This window comes from Esox lucius, chromosome 3 (assembly GCF_011004845.1).
Source record: "Esox lucius isolate fEsoLuc1 chromosome 3, fEsoLuc1.pri, whole genome shotgun sequence".
Taxonomy (NCBI): Eukaryota; Metazoa; Chordata; class Actinopteri; order Esociformes; family Esocidae; genus Esox; species Esox lucius.
This window is the reverse complement of record NC_047571.1, coordinates 2,594,069-2,617,283: the sequence shown is the minus strand read 5'-3', so window position 1 is coordinate 2,617,283 and position 23,215 is coordinate 2,594,069. Positions and strand designations below refer to the sequence as shown.

The following is a 23,215-nucleotide window of genomic DNA, read 5'->3' as shown; positions in this document are numbered from 1 at the left end:
AGCATTATGTATTAGCCAAAAGGGTTTCATCAAAGCTTTCGTGAATGTCTGTAAATTGCACCCTTAAGAATACAGTTGCATCTCAAAAAATTATAATATCGTGGAAAGTGATACCTTCATATATTCTAGATTAATTTCACATGAAGTGAAAAGTTTTAAGCCTTTTATTTACGGAAATCAAAAATCCAGTATCTCAAAATGTTAGAATAAAAAAATTACAATACAGAAATGTTGACCTGAGAAGAGCTCTAATTAGCAAATTAACTCCCTGAGCCTTCAATCTCTCAGTCTGGTTCAGTACACACAACCACAATCATGGGGAAGACTGCTGACTTGTGTTATGGAAATTCTTGAACTAATGTACGTTTGAGAAATGTCTGCTTTTCTATTACCTGGTATGTAACTCTGGTCTTTGTTTGTGACACACGTCTGTATAAAATCAGAGGATTATTAGGTACTCTGACCATCTGTTTATCTGCCTAAAGCAATAAGGGTATCTGTCCTTTGTTCCTTAGGAATCTGGTCCTTGGGGGAAGTAGGGGCAATTGGCTTATTTGGGTAAACATTATGGCAGGAAGGATACGGTGGGGGACCAGCCACCCTTTGTGTAAAACCTATGTGACATAAGACAGCAGGGCAGTAACTTACCACACCCCTTTTAACTGTAATAAATATGGACTGTTCCTGTATCTACCTCAGAGATTCCTCAGAGGATTATTCTGTAAGGTTTTGACACGTCTCTCTATATGCAAATAAACGGTCAATTCTGCCAAGAGAATTTTGTCTCTGTACTTACTCCTTTAAGAGTGTCTATTGATGGAATTACCATCACACTTGACCGTTGTCCAGAAGGCACTCATTGACACAGAAGGTCATTGCTGAAAGGGCTGGTTGTCCATAGAGTGCTATATCAAAGCATATTCATGGAAATTGGACAGGAAGGGAAAAGGTGCACAAGCAACAGGGATAACCGTAACCTTGAAAGTATTGTCAAAGTCAATTCAAGAACTTGGGGGAGCTTCTCAAGGAGTGGACTGAGGCTGGAGTAAGTACATCAAGAGGTACCACGCACAGACATGTCCAGGAATTGGGCTACAAGTCTCACATTCCTTGTGTTAAGCCACTCCTGAACCAAAGACAATGTCAGAAGCATCTTACCTGGGCGAAGTAGAAAAAGAACTGGACCGTTGCTTTGTGGTCCAAAGTCCGCTATTCAGATTAAAGTAAATTTTGCATTTCATTTGGAAATCAATGTCCCAGAGTCTAGAAGAAGTGTGGAGAGAGACAGAATCCAGTGAAGTTTCCAGTCAATGTGGATTTGGGGGTGCCATGTTATCTGCTGGTGTTGGTCCACTGTGTTTTATCAAGTCCAGAGTCAATGCAGCCGTCTACCAGGGGATTTTAAAGCACTTCATGTTTCCATCTGTTGACAAGCTTTATGATTTCCTTTTCCAGCAGGACTTGGCACCTGCCCACAGTGCCAAATAGACTGTTAACTGGTTTGCTGCCCATGATATTACTGTGCTTGATTGGCCAGCCAACTCGCCTGATCTGAATCCCATAGATAATCTATGTGGTATTGTCTAGAGGAAAATTAGATACACCAGACCCAACAACACAGACGAGCTGAAGGCCGCAATCAAAGTAACCTGGGCTTCCATAACACCTCAGTAGTGCCACAGGCTGATTGCTTCTGTGTAACGCTACATCGATGCAGTAAAGAATGATGTTTCCACCTCCATGCTTCACGGTTGGGATGGTGTTCTTGGGGTTGTATTCATCCTTCTTCCTCCAAACACGGCGAGTGGAGTTTTGACCAAAAAGCTCTATTTTTGTCTCATCAGCCCACATGACCTTCTCCCATTCCTCCTCTGGATCACCCAGATGGTCATTGGCAAACTTCAGACGGGCCTGGACATGCGCTAGCTTGAGCAGGGGGACCTTGCTTACGCTGCAGGATTTTAATATATGACGGAGTAGTGTGTTACTAATGGTTTTCTTTGAGACCAGGTCATTGACCAGGTCTTGCCGTGTAGTTCTGGGCTGATCCCTCACCTTCCTCATGATCAATGATGAACCACGAGGTGAGATCTTGCATGGAGCCCCAGACTGAGAGAGATTGACCATCATCTTGAACTTCTTCCATTTTCTAATAATAATAATAATAAAACAGTTGTAGCCTTCTCACCAAGCTGCTTGCCTATTGTCCTGTAGCCCATCCCAGTCTTTTGCAGGTCTACAATTTTATCCCTGATATCCTTACACAGCTCTCTGGTCTTGTCCATTGTGGAGCGGTTGGAGTCTGTTTGATTGAGTGTGTGGACAGGTGTCTTTTATACAGGTAATGAGTGGAGAACAGGAGGGCTTCTTAAAGAAAAACGAACAGGTCTGTGAGAGCCGGAATTCTTACTGGTTGGTAGGAAATCAAATACTTATGTCATGTAATAAAATGCAAATTCATTATTTAAAAATCATACAATGTGATTTTCTGGATTTGTGTTTTAGATTCCATCTCTCACAGTTGAGGTGTACCTATGATACAAATCATAGACCTCTACATGCTTTGTAAGTAGGAAAACCTGCAAAATCAGCAGTGTATCAAATACTTGTTCTCCCTATTGTATTTCCAAAATTCTAACATTAAAATTAATAATTTTACAAACACTGATATTGTCTAAAGGGCCTTCAAGAGAACAAAGGAATGCAGAGTTTCTAAGTGGCGATGTGAAACTGTCTCTCAACCGATACAGTTGGACAGCACATCATGTAGTGTTTTTGTTTGCAAGGTCTTTATAAAGTACAAATACTGATACAGATTTGAGGCACACACCTATGTATAGAGTATAAACTATATAAATATATAGGCTTTTTTCTTTGTCATCAGTTTGCAGGAGACATCCTGGAGGGTCGAGAGAGCAACTTCTGTCCCCGAAAGGAGTCAATAAACAAGCTAAGGAAAGATATAGCAATCAGAATTCTGAAGGAATCAGGTACAGCCAAGAAGCAATATCCCAGTTTGAAAGTATTAAATGGCAGAGATGAGAAAATTTAAATATTCTAATTACAAAAGATAGTTAAGCACACCTGAGATGTACCTATTTTTGCATGTTCTCAAATAAGACTATTCCATAGATGATATGAACATGCTGTGCATGTTCTGTGGAGAGCTGGAAGCCCTGGGAGATGCCTGAACTCCACAGCCATGCGTAATTTATTATTGTATTAACTATTTAATTGTTTTAACAATTGGAAAGTACTTCTTTAAAATTATCTCAGAATGTATTTTATAAATGAATACTCAAAACTACAGGTTTCCAAAGTGTTTATGTTCAGTGTTTCCATAACTCAAGATGATTTCTTAAAAACTTTAGTATTAATAATAGTAAAACACTTTCTCTACACCTTCTACTTTCTCTTTTGTCAGATTGCATACGATGGCTGCAATCAGTGGTTCCACCACAGCTGTGTAAGACAGCCATCAACAGAGGGTAGCGGTTATTGTGCAGCATGCACATTATAGGGAGTAGTGTGTATGCAGTATGTGTGGAGGGAGGCAAAAAACCTAAGGGGGCAGTGTGATTTAAACTGTTATTCTTTTTTTTTTTTGCATTTTCACTATTCCTCTCAATTTGTCATGGCAGACTATCTGCATAAGTAAAAATACTGGAACCAGCCAAACAGTGTCCCCCTCTTTAATGAAAGAAAATATAGTCCAGATTGAATTAAAGTAATCAAATGTGTTGGTAAAGTAGAGAATCAATAGCTGTGGGAGTTTAGGAAAATGTAGGTACTATATATTTTGATTGACAGGGGGACAATGATTGACTTAACCTTAATCATGTCACCTATGCTTTAACGATGCATGTGCGAGGAATAGTGATTGGGAACATGGAGATGCACCAAGGGTCTACTGTAAAACAGCACTCACCGTCTTCACAGTCAGATTCTTTCTGCTGCTCTGGGCTTGATTGCTACGTCTGACTGTTAGTCCCGCTCCCTCATTAGCTTAAGGACAAGGAAAAATAGAAATACACTGAACAAAATTATAAAACGCAGCACTTTTGTTTTTGCCCCCATTTATCATGAGCTGAACTCAAAGATCTAAGACTTTTTCTATGTACACAAAAGGCCTATTTCTCTCCAATATTGCTCACAAGTCTGTCTAAATCTGTGTTAGTGAGCACTTCTCCTTTGCTGAGAGAATCCATCCACCTCACATGTGTGGCATATCAAGATGCTGTTTAGACAGCATGAGTATTGCACAGGTGTGCCTTAGGCTGGCCACAATAAAAGGACACTCTAAAATGTGCAGTTCCAACACACAGCACAATGCCACAGATGTCGCAAGTTTTGAGGGAGCATGCAATTGGCATGTTGACTACAGGAATGTCCACTAGAGCTGTTGCCCGTGAATTGAATGTTCATTTCTCTACCATAAGCCATCTCCAAAGGCTTTTCAGAGAATTTCGCAGTACATCCAACCGTGTACATAGAGAAAGTCTTCGATTTTTTTAGTTCAGCTCATGATAAATAGAGGCAAAAACAAAAGTGTTGCGTTTATAATTTGATCAGTGTAAATACATGCAGAAATAAAAGAACACGGAAATAAATATATACAGAAAATAAAATAATATGGAAATAAATTAATACAGAAATAAAATTATATTTAAATAAATAAATACAGAAATAAATATATACAGAAATGTATGATAATGAAAATGAATTTTAAAAATGAATACAAACAGAAATGAATGATCGAGGAATTAAATAAATTAGGAAATAATATTTGATTAATACATTTACAATTATATTTTTTTTCTGTGTTACTTCATTTATATTTGTAATATAAAATAGTTGAGAAGTTCCCAAAAGTGTTTGGTTTTTACTCAATGACGCACAGCTAGCGCAGCAATCCATTAGAAATGAACTTCCGGTGTATCGGAGCGCATTGACGCTGCAGGTGTGATCGAAGCTTCGAAGTGTAAGAGCGGTCATCCTTGCTCCTAATGTCCAGTTTAGACGTTTTCCCCACCTGGACAAATGTCTTATGTAGACGTCGATCTGGTGTGAATATTTCATTGCACACGCCTATAATTGGGCACACCGAGCTCCACCCAGCTGCGCTCTGCGGGTGCAGTTCTCTTGAAGACGCCCGGTGATAAACCGTGCTGACGCTGAGCTGTGTGCCTCTCTAAAAAGAGAGAGAGAGAGAGAGAGAGAGAGAGAGAGAGAGAGAGAGAGAGAGAGAGAGAGAGAAGGAATCCTATAAACTTGGGAGCTAAATACGCAAGTGATCACTCACCCCTAACATCCATGACATCTCACCGCTACACGCCAGACTATTCTACCGTTCACAGTGAAATGGCAAGAAAAACGGACTTCCCTTCCCCTTATTACGGTGAGTAACCTATCATGAAGTCACGCTCGTCAGGTCGATGGGGTCTATATTTGATTAAAGCACGTTTACGGTGCATGTAACGGGGGTGAGAAATGGGACCTTCTCAGATTGCCTACCAGTAAAGTAGGTATATAGCCTTAAGGTGAAAAAACAAGGAAAGCGATGTATTCATTTTACATTCTATTTTGTCACCGTTTTTTGTGTTGTTTTGTAATAATTCCAGAGCATGTTCTCGAGACACCCTCACAGCGAGCAACATTTATGTGTAGGATCACCTTATATTACATTCTAATACGTTAATTAGGAAATGTTCGTCTATAGGAAATACACACTAAATCAATATAACGACAGCACTTCGTAAAAACCTTAACCCAGCTTTGTTAATTTGGTCTGCTGTCCGACTCGAAGAAGGGATTTGCCGCGTAGGGGGATTACCAGGGATGCAACTTGGTTGCTAAGGACATCATGTGCCGCTCGCGTACAGGGCAAACCTGTGTGCAGTAAACAACATTTGCAAAATCGTATTTTTCCCTTAAAATACAAGTCAAAATTGAAAATGTCCAGATCTTTATTTTCCTCGTGTTTTATGGACAGTTTGAATCAAAAGGATACAGGTGAGACTGGCGAATAGTCAATGCGAGTATTTTGGGAAGTTGCATATGTGTAAAACTCTGCACAAATTACAGTCAGGAACAACAGGCATTTAGTTTATTATCAAACTGTATAGCTGAAGCTAGAGAGTGTGCACTCATAAAATGGGATGTCAGCCATTTATATAAAACCCACAGAAGACAACTGAAGAGCGCAGAAAGATTGGCAGGGCAGGGCAGTTTCATATATTTTTCTTACAGTAACTGACCTGTAATAGGTGCCAGGACACATTTATATAAAACCCACAGAAGACAACTGAAGAGCGCAGAAAGATTTGCAGGGCAGTTTCATATATTTTTCTGACAGTAACTGACCTGTAATAGGTGCCAGGACACAAGTCTTCATCTACACTCTTTACAGTTGTCTTCTGTTGGTATCAATTTGTAGGCTGATGCGCCATTTTATGAGTGTACAATATCTTAAGCTGTTCACACAATATTTTGTTTACAAACTCTATCTATCTTTACAGTGACGTTTTATTTTATAATAAAAAAAATAATGTGTTATGATTTCAAAATGTATGTATGTTTCAATGAAGACTTATTTTGAAGTTTAGAAAAAGATCATTTCATTCATGTTGTTGATAGCACACAGGTACAGTAAATATGGAAACTACTACATCTACTGTAATCTCAAAAAATATGATATATAAATTATGCAATTTATCATATTAAACACAAAACTATGTAAAGTGTTGGTCTGAATCCAACAAGGAAAGAAGATTATTGTATATTTCCAATTTTTGTATTTGGCTGTTATTATTAGGTATTATTAATTAGACGTTTCATAAATACCATTCTTAAATACCCTATGTAACTCATGTTTTTGAGGTCATTAAGCCACAAGAAACATTGCATCCTACTGATTATTGTTTCTGTATTTGTAATTATCCATTTCCTTCATTTTTTCCTGAGCACTGCTGCATATACTGTAGATTGAAATGGCAACTGTAAACATCAACCTGCAATGTATTACACTGCAATATAATTCTGCTCAGTGAAAATAATCTGACGTTTGTCAACCCTTGTCTGGTGTGCATGTGCCATTTGAGTGAGATAACTGAATGTGCAGCAGACCAGCAGAACCTTTATTATGTTGACTGGTCTGAATGCCTAATTCCTAGACAGTGGAGAAAATGGTTTCTCTGATTTGAACAAGCTGTGTTTGGAGTGTTATAGAAATGTGTTGATGTGATGTATTAGTCACTTCTACAGATGTATGGGGGACTAAAGAGTTACTGGTTTAGTATTGGGCTGATTAGAAAGGTACCAAACCTGTATTCTGCCAAGTAGGAAGAATGCAAGATATGTTAAAGGTGTAGTAATTACACTCATTCAGAAACACAAAGAACCTCTAGGTCATAAAAGTGAGCAGTAATTCGGCATATTGTAGTGTATGGTAAAATGTGTTGGGTATGTGTGTTGCTTTACGCACATGCACATGGGGCTATTGTTCGTTTTGTTTTCAAACTATGTGAATATAGTGAAAGGACTACGTTTTACAACCTATTAGTCCTAACAGCTTTTGGCTGCTACATATGTAGCCTATAAGCCTATGATGTTGCAGGAAACAGTTTGCGCATTCCTGTAGGCTGTTCATATTTCTATTGATGAGATTTTCCCTATGTGTTTCAGTTGACATTCCTCTACCAGCTTTTCTGAAATAGCTTGGTATTTCTTCAATTCAACTGCTAGGCTGTGCATACGCCTTAGTTAAAATTTGCATAGAGATACGCACACTTTCCTGTCAAGTTCAACATTAATAAATGCCAACTTTTGTGTTAAAACTGGCGTACTCATGGTTTACGCACATATTTGTGTACACGCATGATTGATACAGACATGCTCAAATTTGTTGGTACCCCTCCACAAAAAATGAAGAATGCACAATTTTCCCTGAAATAACTTGAAACTGACAAAAGTAATTGGCATCCACCATTGTTTATTACATATTTAATAGAAATCAGACTTTGCTTTTTTTATTTTTTATTCAACATAATATTATACATAAGAAAACAAATGAAAATGGCATGGACAAAAATGATGGGACCGCTAACCAAATATTCCGTTGCACAACCTTTAGAGGCAATCACTGCAATCAAATGTTTTCTGTAGCTCTCAATGAGACTTCTGCACCTGTTAACAGGTAGTTTGGCCCACTCCTCCTGAGCAAACTGCTCCAGCTGTCTTAGGTTTGATGGGTGCCTTCTCCAGACTGCAAGTTTCAGCTCTTTCCATAGATGTTCGATAGGATTCAGATCAGGACTCATAGAAGGCCACTTCAGAATTGTCCAATGTTTTTTTCTTATACATTCTTGGGTGCTTTTATCCTGTTGGAGGACCCATGACCTGCGACTGAGGCCGAGCTTTCTGACACTTGGCAGTACGTTTCGCTCCAGAATGTCTTGATAGTCTTGAGATTTCATTGTGCCCTGCACAGATTCAAGGCACCCTGTGCCAGGCGCAGCAAAGCAGCCCCAAACCATAACCGAGCCTCCTCCATGTTTCACTGTAGGTATGGTGTTCTTTTCTTTGAAAGCTTCATTTTTTCGTCTGTGAACATAGAGCTGATGTGACTTGCCAAAAAGCTCCAGTTTTGACTCATCTGTCCAAAGGACATTCTCCCAGAAGGATTGTGGCTTGTCAATATGCATTTCAGCAAATTCCAGTCTGGCTTTTTTTCTTTCAAAAGTGGAGTCCTCCTGGGTCTTCTTTCATGGAGCCCACTTTCGCTAAAAAAGCGACGGATGGTGCGATCAGAAACTGACGTACCTTCACCATGGAGTTCAGCTTGCGTTATTTGGCAGTTATCCTTGATTCTTTTTCTACCATTCGCACTATCCTTCTGTTCAATCTGGGGTCGATTTTCCTCTTGCGGCCGCGCCCAGGGAGGTTGGCTACAGTTCCACGGACCTTAAACTTCTTAATAATATTTGCAACTGTTGTCACAGTGACATCAAGCTGCTTGGAGATGGTCTTGTAGCCTTGACCTTTACCATGCTTGTCTATTATTTAACTCCTCAGACAACTCTCTCCTTTGCTTTCTCTGGTCCATGTTCAGTGTGGTGCATACAATGATACCAAACAGCACAGTGACTACTTTTCTCCATTTAAATAGGCTGAATGACTGATTACAAGATTGGAGACATGTGATACTAATTAAAGAAACGAATTAGTTTGAAATATCACTATGATCCAGTTATTTATTATCTTTTCTAAGGGGTACCAACAAATGTGTCCAGACCATTTTAGAATATCTTTGTAGAATAAGCAATAATTCATCTCTTTTCACAGCTTCTTTGCTTTATTTTATGACATACCAAAGGCATGCAAGTATACATGATAAAATAGTTTTTTATTTCATCACTTTTCAGGAGGAATGAAGCATTATTTCAATGAGCTATACGGGGTACTGTGATGGTAATTCCATCGATCGACACTCTTAAAGGAGTAAGAAACAGAGACAAAATTATCTTGGCACAATTAACAGTTTTATTAATTATTTGCAAATAAGAGAGGCATGCCAAACGCTTACAAACAGTCATTCATACATGTATAGGACGACCAAGAATACATCAGTTCAAGAATTTCCACAACAGTACCAACAAATTTGAGCACGTCTGTAAATGAGGCCCCAGACAAGCCTAGTTCAGCCGGCTCACGATTAGAAGGGATGAATGTTGTTGTTCCTGGATGGTTTCAATCCATGGTTTTCTATGTCAACGTTTATTAACAGAACTAAAGTGTACTCTTATACAAAGATTTCTGTAAATGGATAGCTAATAGCTATACAGTACCTATAATAAAAACAATGACTCCAAACACCTCATGTCTGGTTTCTTTCTATAGAAAACAATGACAATATAAAAGTAATACAATTATTATTTTAAATATATGAGATTCATGGTAATAACAGAGTAGGTGTATTTCTTTGTGTGACGGCTGAAAAGTACTGAGTGGATAAATATTTCTGAGAGGCAAATATTGGAACGTCTGAGGGAGAAATTGAACCGGGGTCGATATATTGAAGGTCCGGGATCTTCCCACAAAACCACAGAGCTAGTAATTAGTCTGCCTCTATATAGTCTTCTAAAGCAAATTTTATCCCAGCCATTACATTTTTGCTAAAATAACGTGGGCAACAGAATGTTTATTAATGGAACTAAAGTATACTCTTATACAAAGATTGCTGTAGATGGTCATCCATACAATAACAGTTGAATAGCTAACCACTATGCTATGTGAAATATGAGGACATCAAAAGCATTGTTTGAATCTCAAATTGCATGCTTCATACTATGTACTACAACTATGTACTATGCGGACGATGGTGAAGTACATACTGTTTTGTATATAGTAAGCTAGTATGCCAGTATGAGGACCGATTGGGACATATTTGCGTCTCGACATTAGATCATTTTGTCACACATTAACATCACGGCAAGTCTGTATATTTAGCTATACACCATTAATCATTGTGTTAAACTGACTAACATTTCTTATTTACTTTCACCACAGATAACAAATACAAACTGTATGGCTTTTATTAGCCAGTAATCGTCCTACTAGTATTTATTTACTAATTGGAATAGTCATAAGAATTGACCAATTGCTAGCTAGACTGAAGATGATCTTTACACTGCCAAAGCTATTTAATTACATGGTACAACAACATTTGTTTTTCTGTCATTCTTTCATCATCCCAATACAGACTGGCAGACATATACGATATCATGACATTGTGATGGTAATTCCATCGATCGACACTCTTAAAGGAGTAAGAAACAGAGACAAAATTCTCTTGGCACAAGTTAACCATTTTATTATTATTTGCAAATAAGAAAGACGCGTCAACCGCTTACAAACATAATCGTCCGAGGAGTCTCTGAATTAACACATGAACAATCCGTATTTATTACAGTTAAAAGGGGTGTGGTAAGGGGTGTGGTACACTCACCTAAAGGATTATTAGGAACACCTGTTCAATTTCTCATTAATGCAATTATCTAATCAACCGATCACATGGCAGTTGCTTCAATGCATTTAGGGGTGTGGTCCTGGTCAAGACAATCTCCTGAACTCCAAAGTGAATGTCAGAATGTGAAAGAAAGGTGATTTAAGCAATTTTGAGCGTGGCATGGTTGTTGGTGCCAGACGGGCTGGTCTGAGTATTTCACAATCTGCTCAGTTACTGGGATTTTCACGCACAACCGTTTCTAGGGTTTACAAAGAATGGTGTGAAAAGGGAAAAACATCCAGTATGCGGCAGTCCTGTGGGCGAAAATGCCTTGTTGATGCTAGAGGTCAGAGGAGAATGGGCCGACTGATTCAAGCTGATAGAAGAGCAACTTTGACTGAAATAACCACTCGTTACAACCGAGGTATGCAGCAAAGCATTTGTGAAGCCACAACACGCACAACCTTGAGGCGGATGGGCTACAACAGCAGAAAACCCCACCGGGTACCACTCATCTCCACTACAAATAGGAAAAAAGTTGAAGACTGGAAGAATGTTGCCTGGTCTGATGAGTCTCGATTTCTGTTGAGACATTCAGATGGTAGAGTCAGAATTTGGCGTAAACAGAATGAGAACATGGATCCATCATGCCTTGTTACCACTGTGCAGGCTGCTGGTGGTGGTGTAATGGTGTGGGGAATGTTTTCTTGGCACACTTTAGGCCCCTTAGTGCCAATTGGGCATCGTTTAAATGCCACAGCCTACCTGAGCATTGTTTCTGACCATGTCCATCCCTTTATGACCACCATGTACCCATCCTCTGATGGCTACTTCCAGCAGGATAATGCACCATGTCACAAAGCTCGAATCATTTCAGATTGGTTTCTTGAACATGACAATGAGTTCACTGTACTGAAATGGCCCCCACAGTCACCAGATCTCAACCCAATAGAGCATCTTTGGGATGTGGTGGCGCGGGAGCTTCGTGCTTTTCCTCGGAAACCGCTGAACGGATTTGCACACCGTTCACTGAGATGGACCCTGGGATCAGTATCTTCAATTCTTTGGAATTTTGATATCTCAAATGATGCACGCATAATTGCCTAGTTACTTTTACATGGGTGTGACAATTTGTCAGGCTATATATCCCATCAGGAATATCCGAGACTTTAACATAGCACTAAACAATGTCTATTTGGTTGACAATGGACAGGTCCATCCATTAAGGGGGCACTACAACGTCACTGATAACGTTGAGCATTTATGAATAATAAAATACACACTCTAAGGACATCTCTTCAGAGACCACTGAACCGATTTTGCACGCCGTTTGCTGAGAAGGACCCTGGGACCAAAATCTTAAATGTATTTATTTGGAATTTTGATATTTCAAACAATTTGACTGCAATAAGTGAATGAGGTAAAATCTCCATAAACGCCATCTACTCTGATATCATTGAATGGATTGGCATGCTGTTTGCTTGTGAAGGATCTTTGGACCATGATATTCAAATGTTCTATATGAAAAATGTATATCTCAAACAATATGGCAGCATTCAGTCGCCAAATTTTGTGTTATTCTCTTTCTCTATTTTGGACTATTATTTTGAAGGAACTCATATTTTGAAGGAAGAGCTGATGTAATGAGTGTGAATCTGCTAGAATGTTTAGTTGGAGTTGGTGGTTCTATCAGCAGTTACGGAGGGCTATTTTTGAAGCTATGGGAGGAGCCATGGCAGTGCCTGTGAGTCAATGCGGAATGGGTAGGGTGTTTTGCGTTATTCTTTTTGTTTATATTGGACTATTATTTTGAAGGAACTCTTATTTTAAGAAGAGCAAATGTTAGGTTTTTTTAAATCTGTAAAGTTGGTCTTGGCAGTTGAAATTGCTGCTGCCATAAGCTAGATTCCAGTGCAAACCATCTTAAGGTTTAAGCTTTGGATGATAAATGCCTGTGTAAATTCTAACCCTATTGAAATTACTATTCAAAATATGTCAATTTTATTATTTTATTTTCCCCTTGTAAAGAAGACCTATATTTTAATATTTGACAATTTTTTTGTAAAAAAAACACTTATATTTTAGGTTATACCAGGTAATATGTTTGACTAAAGCATTTGATTCTGTGTTTTTTTTTTATAAATAGTCTAGAGTATGTGTCCAGTGCGGTTAGTTTCTTGTTTAATGATACACAAATGATATATTATTGTACACTTAGATATATTTTTTTAGCAGATCTGTTTTCTAATTTATCTTGGTAAGACTTTGCTTTTACAGCAGGTAAGGTTTTTTTTTCATGTGACTTCCTGTCAATTAATAATCAATGAGCTTGTCACGTCCAATCCCATCGACAGCTTAAATTCTTTGTTAGGTCACACCTACTCCCTTTTACAAGGTGGTAGTATTTTGTAAGATTACAAGCTTTCCAAGAGTACACAACACTGTTGGATTTGTGGGTAAGTTTCAAATGAAGCTAGGTATTGTAATGGGGATATTAGCCTATTTGGTAAATTGTTGTTGTATATTTTGGAAATGTTTATAGATATAATAGGCCTAATTGTTGCAACCTTTCCTGTCAAAAGTGATCTAATGTTGCCTTTACACTGGAAGTGGAAACTGTTAAAAAAGCTATTGGAAAGCCAAAGTTTTTTTAATTGTATTTTACGAAGGCGGACATTTCACTAGGGACTTGTCCCCTCCACATTTCAAAATTGCATTATTGTCCCCCTCTTTCACTTTTTATGGGGAAGAAATTAGGACGACATGCTTCAGCACCTGGCAGTAATTTCAGAGTGGCAGGCAGACCAAGACAACAAAAAAATAGTCAGAGCCAGAGGGTATCAAACTCTGACATCTCGCCTATTTGTTTCATAATCATTTTGGGTACTGGTATGTGCAACTAGACTTCTTTGCAACAGAACCTGCTTGCGTGTGAGTTTTCCTGAAGCGAAGCATTATATTGCATAGTAAGGTGAGTTTGATTGAGCTTGTTAGCAACTTAATTTCTCACAATGTTGTGCACAAGCAGGTAAAGCATACATTGCCCACTCTCTCATTGATATAGCGAGCTAGTTCCTGTTTCAAACAAGGTTGATGGCAGTGTTCAAATTCTTGAACTGATGTATACTTGGTCCTATACATGTATAAATGGGTTACTGGTTAAAGGTACCGAGCCCCCATGTTTGGATAAGAAAAGGAATGTGGTTGAGAGGGATCTGGTATTTGACTAGGGGGCATCCTTGACTGGCGCCAGCGGACTAGAGGGTTACTCGTAAATCAGTAAATCTGTATAACCCTTTTGTGTCTATCTGTTGTTTGTCCTGACATTGTGACTCAAGGGGATAGCTTGCCCCTTGTGTGAAGCCTAGGTATTGACAGAACAAAGGGAATATTTTATTGACAAGACAGATGGGCAGCATCTTACCACACCCCTTTTTCCCCTCTATAAGTACTGATTACTGTTCATATATTAAGTTAGAGACTCCTCGGATTATTGTTTGTAAGCATTTGACGCTTCTCTATTTGCAAATAAACTAAATTGTGCAAGATAATTTTGTCTCTGTCCTTACTCCTTTAAAAGTTCTGATCAATGAAATTGCCATCACAGTTTCAGTGGCAAAACATTTCATAGTGAGGAGATACACCTATGGACTGATTTCCAAGACTAGGTCAAAAGGGGTGAGTGTGGTGAACTTTCTTCCAGCATGACATCTGCCCAAAACACACAGCCAGGGCAACTAAGGAGTGGCTCCGTAAGAAGCATCTCAAGGTCCTGGAGTGGCCTAGCCAGTCTCCAGACCTGAACCCAATAGAAAATCTTTGGAGGGAGCTGAAAGTCTGTATTGACCATTGATCCAGGGGCCTCCCCCGGGTAGGGCCACAGTGTCACCGGACCCCCCCGTCTCAGTTCCAAGGTGTTACGCTGCTATATTATTGTGCTGGGGGATATGAGGGATGTACTACTAACTTTTCTCAGTCTCCTCCAGTTTTAAATTTTAGGAGGAGATGAGGTCCTGGTCCACACCTGCGGATTACCTGGTTTGGGGTCCCCGTTGCTGTCCCTGTCCTTGTCCACCTGGTCATACTTCTGACCTAGTCTAAAATCAAATAGACTCTGGATTTAGCCCGGAGAAATGTATTTATTATTCCAATTGGACTCTTAATATCTCATCCGGCACAGCCAGAAGAGGACTGGTCACCCCTCTGAGCCTGGGTCCTCTCTAGGTTTCTTCCTAAAATTCGACCTTCTTAGGGAGTTTTTCCCTAGCCACCGAAATTCAACACTACTGTTGTTTGCTCCTTGGGGTTTAAGGCCGGGTGTCTCTGTAAAGCACTTTGTGACAACTGCTGTTGTAAAAAGGGCTTTATAAATACATTTGATTGATTGATTGACCAGCGACAGCCCCAAAACCTGAAGGATCTGGAGAAGGTGTGTATGGAGGAGTGGGCCAAAATCCCTGCTGCAGTGTGTGCAAACCTGGTCAAGAACTATAGAAAATGTATGAGCTCTGTAATTGCAAACAAAGGTTTCTGTACCAAATATTAAGTTCTGCTTTTCTGATGTATCAAATACTTATGTCATGCAATAAAATGCCAATTAATGTGATTTTCTGGATTTTTGTTTTAGATTCACTCAGAGTTAAAGAGTACCTATGATAAATTCACATGCTTTGTAAGTGGGAAAACCTGCAAAATCGGTAGTGTATCAAATACTTGTTCTCCCCATTGTACCTCTTTTCAAGATTTAATTTTAAACATGGTGAGGGCAGTGAACTTGTGAATGTGGGTAACCCCAATAGCGCCACCATGTGGTTGATCCCAAAAATATTTGCAGCCTTTTTTTCCATATGGTCCTTGTCAACATACGTACCAAGTAGAATTATTATATCGTTATCCTTGTAGGCGATGTCTATATATGTGCAAAACCCCGCCCCCTCACATGTTCATTGGTCAATAGCATCCAAGTTTTTTGACGTAATAGTGCTGCCTGAGAACTTTTGAAGACCATGGTCCCTAGATGCAAAATATCAAAGTAAATGAAGATCGGACATTTGGTGTTTTTCAAAAAACCCAAAATGGTGGAAAACCCATCATGGTGGACTTTATGGGTCCCAATGGGAAACAGTTTCATCATGAGGAGATACACCTATGTACCAATTTTCAAGACTCTATGTCACAAGGGGTGGGCGCGGTGAGCTTGCAAAAAGTGCAACTTTGGAGGCCACCCTGAGGCCGACATATATGCCACTGCGCCATTTAATCTCACGGGAATTTGTAAAAAACACCCTTTTTTGACGTAATAATAATAATAATGAACTGGAACAAACTCAATAGGGATTCACCAGTGACCTGCTGAAACCCTAATAATAATAATGATGAACCCGAACACAAACAATACCGAGATGACCGTCAACACATTTGAATGTCACTCAACAACCATAGGATGACATCAAGTGACCTACAAAAAGAATGGCATACAGCAGCTGGGGAGAAGTGCACGGCGAGAACGGTTTGAAACAGGCTCCTAGGGCCAGGGATGAAAGCTAGGGTCGTGCAAAGAGGCCTACAATCCACAGTGTCTCACGCCCACTGTAAAATTTGGTGGAGGATCGGTGATGATCTGGGGATGCTTAAGGAAGTCAGGAATCAGGCAGATTTGTCTTTGTGAAGGATGCATGAATTAAGTCAAGTGCAAGGTTATCCTGGAAGAACACCTGCTTCTGATTTGACAATGTTCCCCATCTCTGAGAATTCAGCCATGTCAATCAAGGTGTGGATGGAGGACCTGTCAAGACCCTGTCATGGCCATCTCCAGATCTGAACCCCATTGAAAACCTCTGGAATTTGATCAAGAGGAAGATGGATGGCCATCAAACAAAGCCGCGGAACTTGAATTTTTGTGCCAGGAGTGGCATAAAGTCACCCAACAGCAATGTGACAGATTGGTGGAGAGCATGCAAAGACACATGAAAATAGTTAAAAGTTAAAGTTAAAATATTTGTATTGTGCTGTTGAAAAATGAATATGAATTTTTTTTCTTTGCATTATTTGAGGTCTGAATACAATGTATCTTTTTCTGGTTATTTTGACCAGTTATTTCCTACAAATAAATACTCTAAATGACAATATTTTTATTTGGAATTTGTGATTAATGTTGTCAGTAGTTTATAGAATAACACAACTGTTCATTTTACTCAAACACATACCTACGAATAGTAAAACCAGAGAAACTGATTATTTTGCAGTGGTTTCTTAATTATTTTCTGAGCTGTATATATGAAATAGTAAAAAAAATATTATTGCACAAACCAATGGCGTATACATTAAAACAGTGGTTCCCAACCGGGGGTACTTGGCCTTTCCAATGGGGGTACTTGAAAACACTCATGACACCATAGACTTACTAGTGAAATGAACTTGAGGGGGTACTTCAGGGGTACTCCAAGCAGTGCAAATTCTTTTTGGGGGTACAGTAACTGAAAAAGGTTGGGAGCCACTGCATTAAAATGTCCACATAGTAATAAAGTTGTCCATAAAAAAATAAATAATAGTTGTTTTGTCTCATTGCTGTATGCATCTCTGTTAATTAGTTATGTCACTCCCACGAGAACAGAGCTGGGAGAAGTAATTAGCAGATAGCTAAATACAGGAGCAACATGGCAAGCATTGGTGAGCCAGAAGACGGCCCAGTATCATTGAGGTCTGCTGTCTGGGAAAATGTCTGTTTCCCTGTAAACTATAACGGGGATTGCAAATAAGGTGGATAAAACTTCTACAACATGTAGGCTCTGTTAATTAAAGATAGCCTATTCAAGTGGCAATATGGGTAACCTGACTACTCATGTATTTATTGTTATACATGGAAAATAGCAAATACATTTTCTTAAGTAGGGATTATCGTTTTTTCTTAACATGTTTAAAGTGGTCCTGTCTTGCTTAAGGCACTGTGACTTAATTTTTAATTGATGCTGCTGGACTATGCGCTTTTTTAAATGACTATTCTATTATTATTATATATGGCAAGCACTGCTGTTTTTTGTTGTCCCTTTGTTTCCAATTGCTCCTGAAAGTTCAAGATACCCATGCTTACTATTATAATGAATGGAAAATCTAAATACAAATAACATATTTCTCAGGCATTTATTTTGTTGATGTATCAAAACCATACCGAACCGTAACACCACTGTACCGTATAGTACCGAACCGTGAGTTTTATGGAACGTTTCATCCATAGTTATTTCCAATACATCTGGGTATATCATCGTCCTCGGTGCCACACAACATGACCAGCTCTAACTGCTCACACTGCTAGAGAAAGTCTATACCCATAAACTATGTGAAAAATGGAGGGGAAGTGCCTATGATGCCCCAATCATACATTTTGCATTGATTTGCATGAGCCTGTGAATGTTAGTCCTCTTAGTTCTAATATCTGTCAGAATGGATTTCTGTGCCTCATACACTGGTTGAGAATTAGTTTTTTTTTATGATCAAATGATTTTATTTATAATGATAGTCAGCAAACTCAAATACAGAGTCAACTTACAATCCCTATCCCATCAAGCCAATAACACCTAAGCCGAGGACCCAAGGGATAAAATGTATAAGGAAAAGATCAGAAAAGTATTTTATTTATATTAGCCAAAGTATTTTATTTATCAAATGCACTGAATAACTTAGCATCATTCTGAACAATAAAATTATTGTGACATGGCACACAACGTCTAAGCATTAAGAAATATTTAAATATAAAATATAGCAAAAATATACATAAGTGTCCATTTTTAGCAATTCCAAATAGTGTAGAATGGGATATACGGAAAATATGAAGATTAATATTAAATATTATAAATATAAGTGTAATATGCCTAAGAATGATACCTTTAAATATGCGAATGTACATGGAATATACATAGAAACTCATCAGAGCATTTGACATTTTAATGTGATGAATATGATAATTGATCAGTGATGCTGATTGAGAAGCCTTATGGCCTAGGGGGGTAAAGAAATTGGGAGTCTGTAAGTGCGTGCCCTGATGCTCTGGTAGCGTCTACCAGATGGCAGCAATGTGAACAGACCATAGCCTGAGTGCCTGTAGTCTTTTATGATGTTTCATGCCGAATATGCACTCTGCAGACTTCACCACGGTGGAATCTGAGCATTAACAATTACAATATGAATGTATGTTTCATTGGAAGTGAATGTGCCTAGATAATGAGAACCACAGAAACCTCTCTGTTTTCATTCTCTCTGTAGGTTGCACTCTGATAACCACAGGAATGTTTACATTGACCATTTGGCATGAGGGTAACTCTCTTGGAAACCTGATATTTGCTAGGTAGAAACACCCTTAATGTATAGGCTAGCTGGCAACTATATTTCTACAACTACATTGATTGATTCTGTTTCAAATCTTTCTGACCACTCACATGGCAGAACGATGTCAGGGTCAGATCACTTGGCTTCACACTCCATTTCTAGATTAATCATCAAGAGCGAGATGACACAAGAATCCTGAAGGACTCCAAATACTACAGGTCAGAGTACTAATACTAATACTTTCTAAATCTCTTTGGGTAAGGGGGAAGAGTTCTGAAGAGTTTTGGTACAGAGGCAGATTGCAAACATTAGGTAGGTGACTTTGCTAGCGTCACTTACACTTAGATTGCCTTTTTTAAGTTTTCTTTCTAAATGCCGGTAAACGTTTGATGTAGTACCAGCCATCTCAGTGAGCGTCTCTGCTGTTGTTAACTCTTTGTAGTTCAGGTAACCACATCTAATTCTAGCTGATTTTGCTGACATCTTCCAGACAGCCACATCTTCACCTATCTCCCTCATTCACTTTTGGGGTGCGGAGAGGGGTGATGGGTAATTTCAAATTAGGACTAAGTGGTTGCATTTGAAACATGATGTTTTATGTTGAATTTATTAAGAAATAAATTAAACAATGACCGGGCAATTTAGAAAGATTCCCGCAGATGTGGTCTTAAACGGTCTTGCAATAAAATCCTGAGTGCTCTTTGTCCGAGACCAAGACAAGACAGAGTAAAAATGTGGTAGATTCCGAGACCTTCAAAAGGGGACTCAAGACCAGTCTCGAGACCAACACTGGTTTTGAGTAATACAACTCTAATTCTTACCTTTTTCTAATTTGTCAAAATAAATGTATCAATCAATTTAAAGCTAGCAGCAATAAGCGACCATTCATTTTTAACAGTTGGTTGTATGAGAGAGATATTTTAGTGTTTATTTGCTTCCTCTTACACACAACTTTAAAAATGTTAACCTTTATAAGCCACCAGTTAACCTTTGTCATTTATCCCCTTGAGCAAAGCACCATAAACTGTTGAAGACACAATGGCCCTCATTTATCATTCTTGCGTAGAAACGGGCGCATATGTTGGCGTAAGATTTTGCTTACACTCCTCTCACCGCATGATTTATGAAGCTGTGCGTACCTTTAAAATCCAGGTGTACGCAATACCTGCCTTTGATAAATGCCGCGGCTGAAAACGATCGTCATTAGAATAACACGCCCCTATATGTTCAAGTCTCCGCTTCCCCCACGCCCTCATTTTACGCCATGGACACACGGAAGACGGCAAAAAAGAGAAACTTCTCTGACGTGGAGATTGAGACGATCACCAGGGAGGTAGAAAGAAATAACATTGTTTTATTTGGCAGTTTAAAAAGCGGAATAAAAGATGATGATGTGATGTGGAGTACCATTCATTCACATTAATAATTGCATGACAATTTGTAATATTCGTCTTATTATTTCATGATATTTATTATTATTGACGTTTATTGTTATTTAGAAGAAGAATGTCGTTATTATTATTATTTCTATTATTATTTAAAAGAAGAATGTCATTTTTATTATTTTGTCAGTCTGAATTATATTTTGGTCATTAAAAGCCTTTTATTACTGAACCCAGTCCGTGCGCAACTGCCGGGCCTAACCCTGAAACGTCATGTAAAGCGCACAGGCTCGCATCTGAAGGAATACATATAAATCAAATGCTTTGGTAAAGTCACACAAATGAAACATTTAAGTCCATGTTGCACAAAAATAAACACTGAAGTTTGTACTGATTATGTTGTTGTTTTTTTTACAGTGGATCATAATATATCATATCTTTTAGTTTGTCAGTGCGTTAGGATTTTTTTTTCTGCGCATTTCCGCACTAACTCAAAACGTGCGTACACCACCTCCTGAGCTGGCGTAGGATTTGAGAGTGGCGTATGCCAACGTCCATATTGATAAATCTCAAAGTCACCGTGGTTTTGGGTGTACGCCAGGTGTACGCTGGAAATTTGGTGTACGCACTTTTGATAAATGAGGGCCAATGTATGTAAATCACATCCCATATCAAAAAATGTTGTCTACACCGACTTGTGAAATGTGATTATGGCTCCCATTAAAGAGGAATTGTGGTTTCTATCATTTTGGTTACTACAACCTCACTTTATTGCTCCCAATTTCAACAAATTTCCTTTATTGCAGATTGCACATTGACAACTAGCTTGCTTTTGATTTCAACTATTGAACTACAGACTATGTTGAACTTCGAACTTATTGTTCCAATTTCAGTTCCTTAGAAAGTACAGAGAGATTATGTATTGATGACAGCACTTGAGATTTGGTCACTGGGGTAATTCTGTGTGTATGTGTGCGTGTCAGTGAGATGTTTTTCAGCGGGCCGTAGTTGAGACAGGATAACTTTTTTTTTTCTGTATTATTATGACTGAAAGAGCCATTCGTGCTTCCTGCTTCAGTGGATGAAGGGTTATTGTCGCTGTGAGTTGGTGTTTGAATCAGGTTGTCTGCAACAAAGTGCCTCAGTCTATCACTGCTTGTGGTGGTTGGGGAGAGCAACATACAATAGAGTGCTTCCTTTGCTTTTGTTTCTATACAAGTTACCACAGATCTTAGCTGTAATTTGATAATTTTTTGTAATGTGCCACTGCAGTTAAATTGTCTATGTATCAGGTAGACCTGATGGTAGACTCCGTTTGTTTACGGAGCAACCACCAAACCAGACTATGGCGCATTTGGTCAGAATACTCTCAATTGTGCAGCAGTAGAAGTTCACAATGATCTTGGAAGACAGACGGGCCTTCAGCCTTCTCAAGAAGTATAGGAGCTGTCGCACCTTTTTGGCCAGGGCTGAGGTGTTGAGGGACCAGGAAAGGTCCTCTGTGATGTGGACACCCAGGAATTGGAAGCTGGACACACGCTCCACCTCAGTGCCATCGATGAGCCTTTAGACTTCCTGTAATCTGCAATGAGCTCCCTGTTTTCTTTGCATTGTGAGCCAGTTTGTTCAGCGGACCAATGCCGCCAGGCACTTGACCTCCTCCCTGTAGGATGACTCGTCATTATCACTGATCAGGCCTACCAAGTTGTGTCGTCTGCGAACTTGACGATGATGTTGGAGCTGTGTACAGGAACGCAGTCGTGGGTGAAGAGGGAGTACAGGAAGGGGCTCAGCACGCAGCCTTGCCAGCCTATCAGGGTCGTGGAAGTGAATTTGTCTTACCTGACAGAGTTGTCTGTTGGTTAGGAAGTCCAAAGTCCAGTTACAGAGAGAAGGGCTGATCTCTAGGTCATGGAGTTTGTTGACCAGCCTAGAGGGGATGACCGTGTTGAATGCTGAGCTAAAGTCTATGATCAGCATTCTAACATAGGTCTAACATGGGTCAGGGCAGAGTGTAAAGCTATGGAGATGGCGTCCTCTGTAGACCTGTTTGACCGGTAGGCAAACTGGTAGGGGTCCAGTGTTGGGGTGAGGCAGGACTTGAGGTGGGCCAGAACTTGTCTTTTGAAGCACTTCATGATCGTGAGTGCGACAGGTCGAAAGTCATTCAGGCTTTGATTGTAATGGTGATAGTTCAACTGAAGCAAGGGTATGACAAGGAGATTTTTGAATGAATTTAGACAATTACACTGTATTTCTTCCTCACAATTAATTTGGCAAATTTGCTTAGGTTAAAATTAAAACTTTCACACCCTCAATTGCAGCAACCGACATCAGAATTGGCACCTCATAATAATCTATACATTCTACTGGTGATTTTCGGTCAAAGTGCATACATTAGTGTAGGATAACCTACTCTGCTCTGCTTTGCTTTCCTCTCCTATTTTTGTCACAAACCCTTAAATCTGTCAGCTATTTTAAACCTGAAGAAAGTTGATAGAACCAT

General features: G+C 39.2%; 1 protein-coding gene across 3 annotated transcripts in view; it reads left to right on the top strand.

The window, feature by feature from the left end:
• Nucleotides 1-5,147: 5,147 nt before the first annotated feature.
• Nucleotides 5,148-23,215, top strand: part of slc44a5a (solute carrier family 44 member 5a) — a 185,976-nt gene continuing 167,908 nt past the window's right edge. For all 3 annotated transcript variants that reach the window (XM_029119065.2, XM_034290018.1, XM_029119063.2), the window contains exon 1: nt 5,148-5,398. In XM_029119065.2, the coding sequence (XP_028974898.2) occupies nt 5,314-5,398 (85 nt within the window). In that variant the 5' untranslated portion in view covers nt 5,148-5,313. The remainder of the gene's footprint in view (nt 5,399-23,215) is intronic.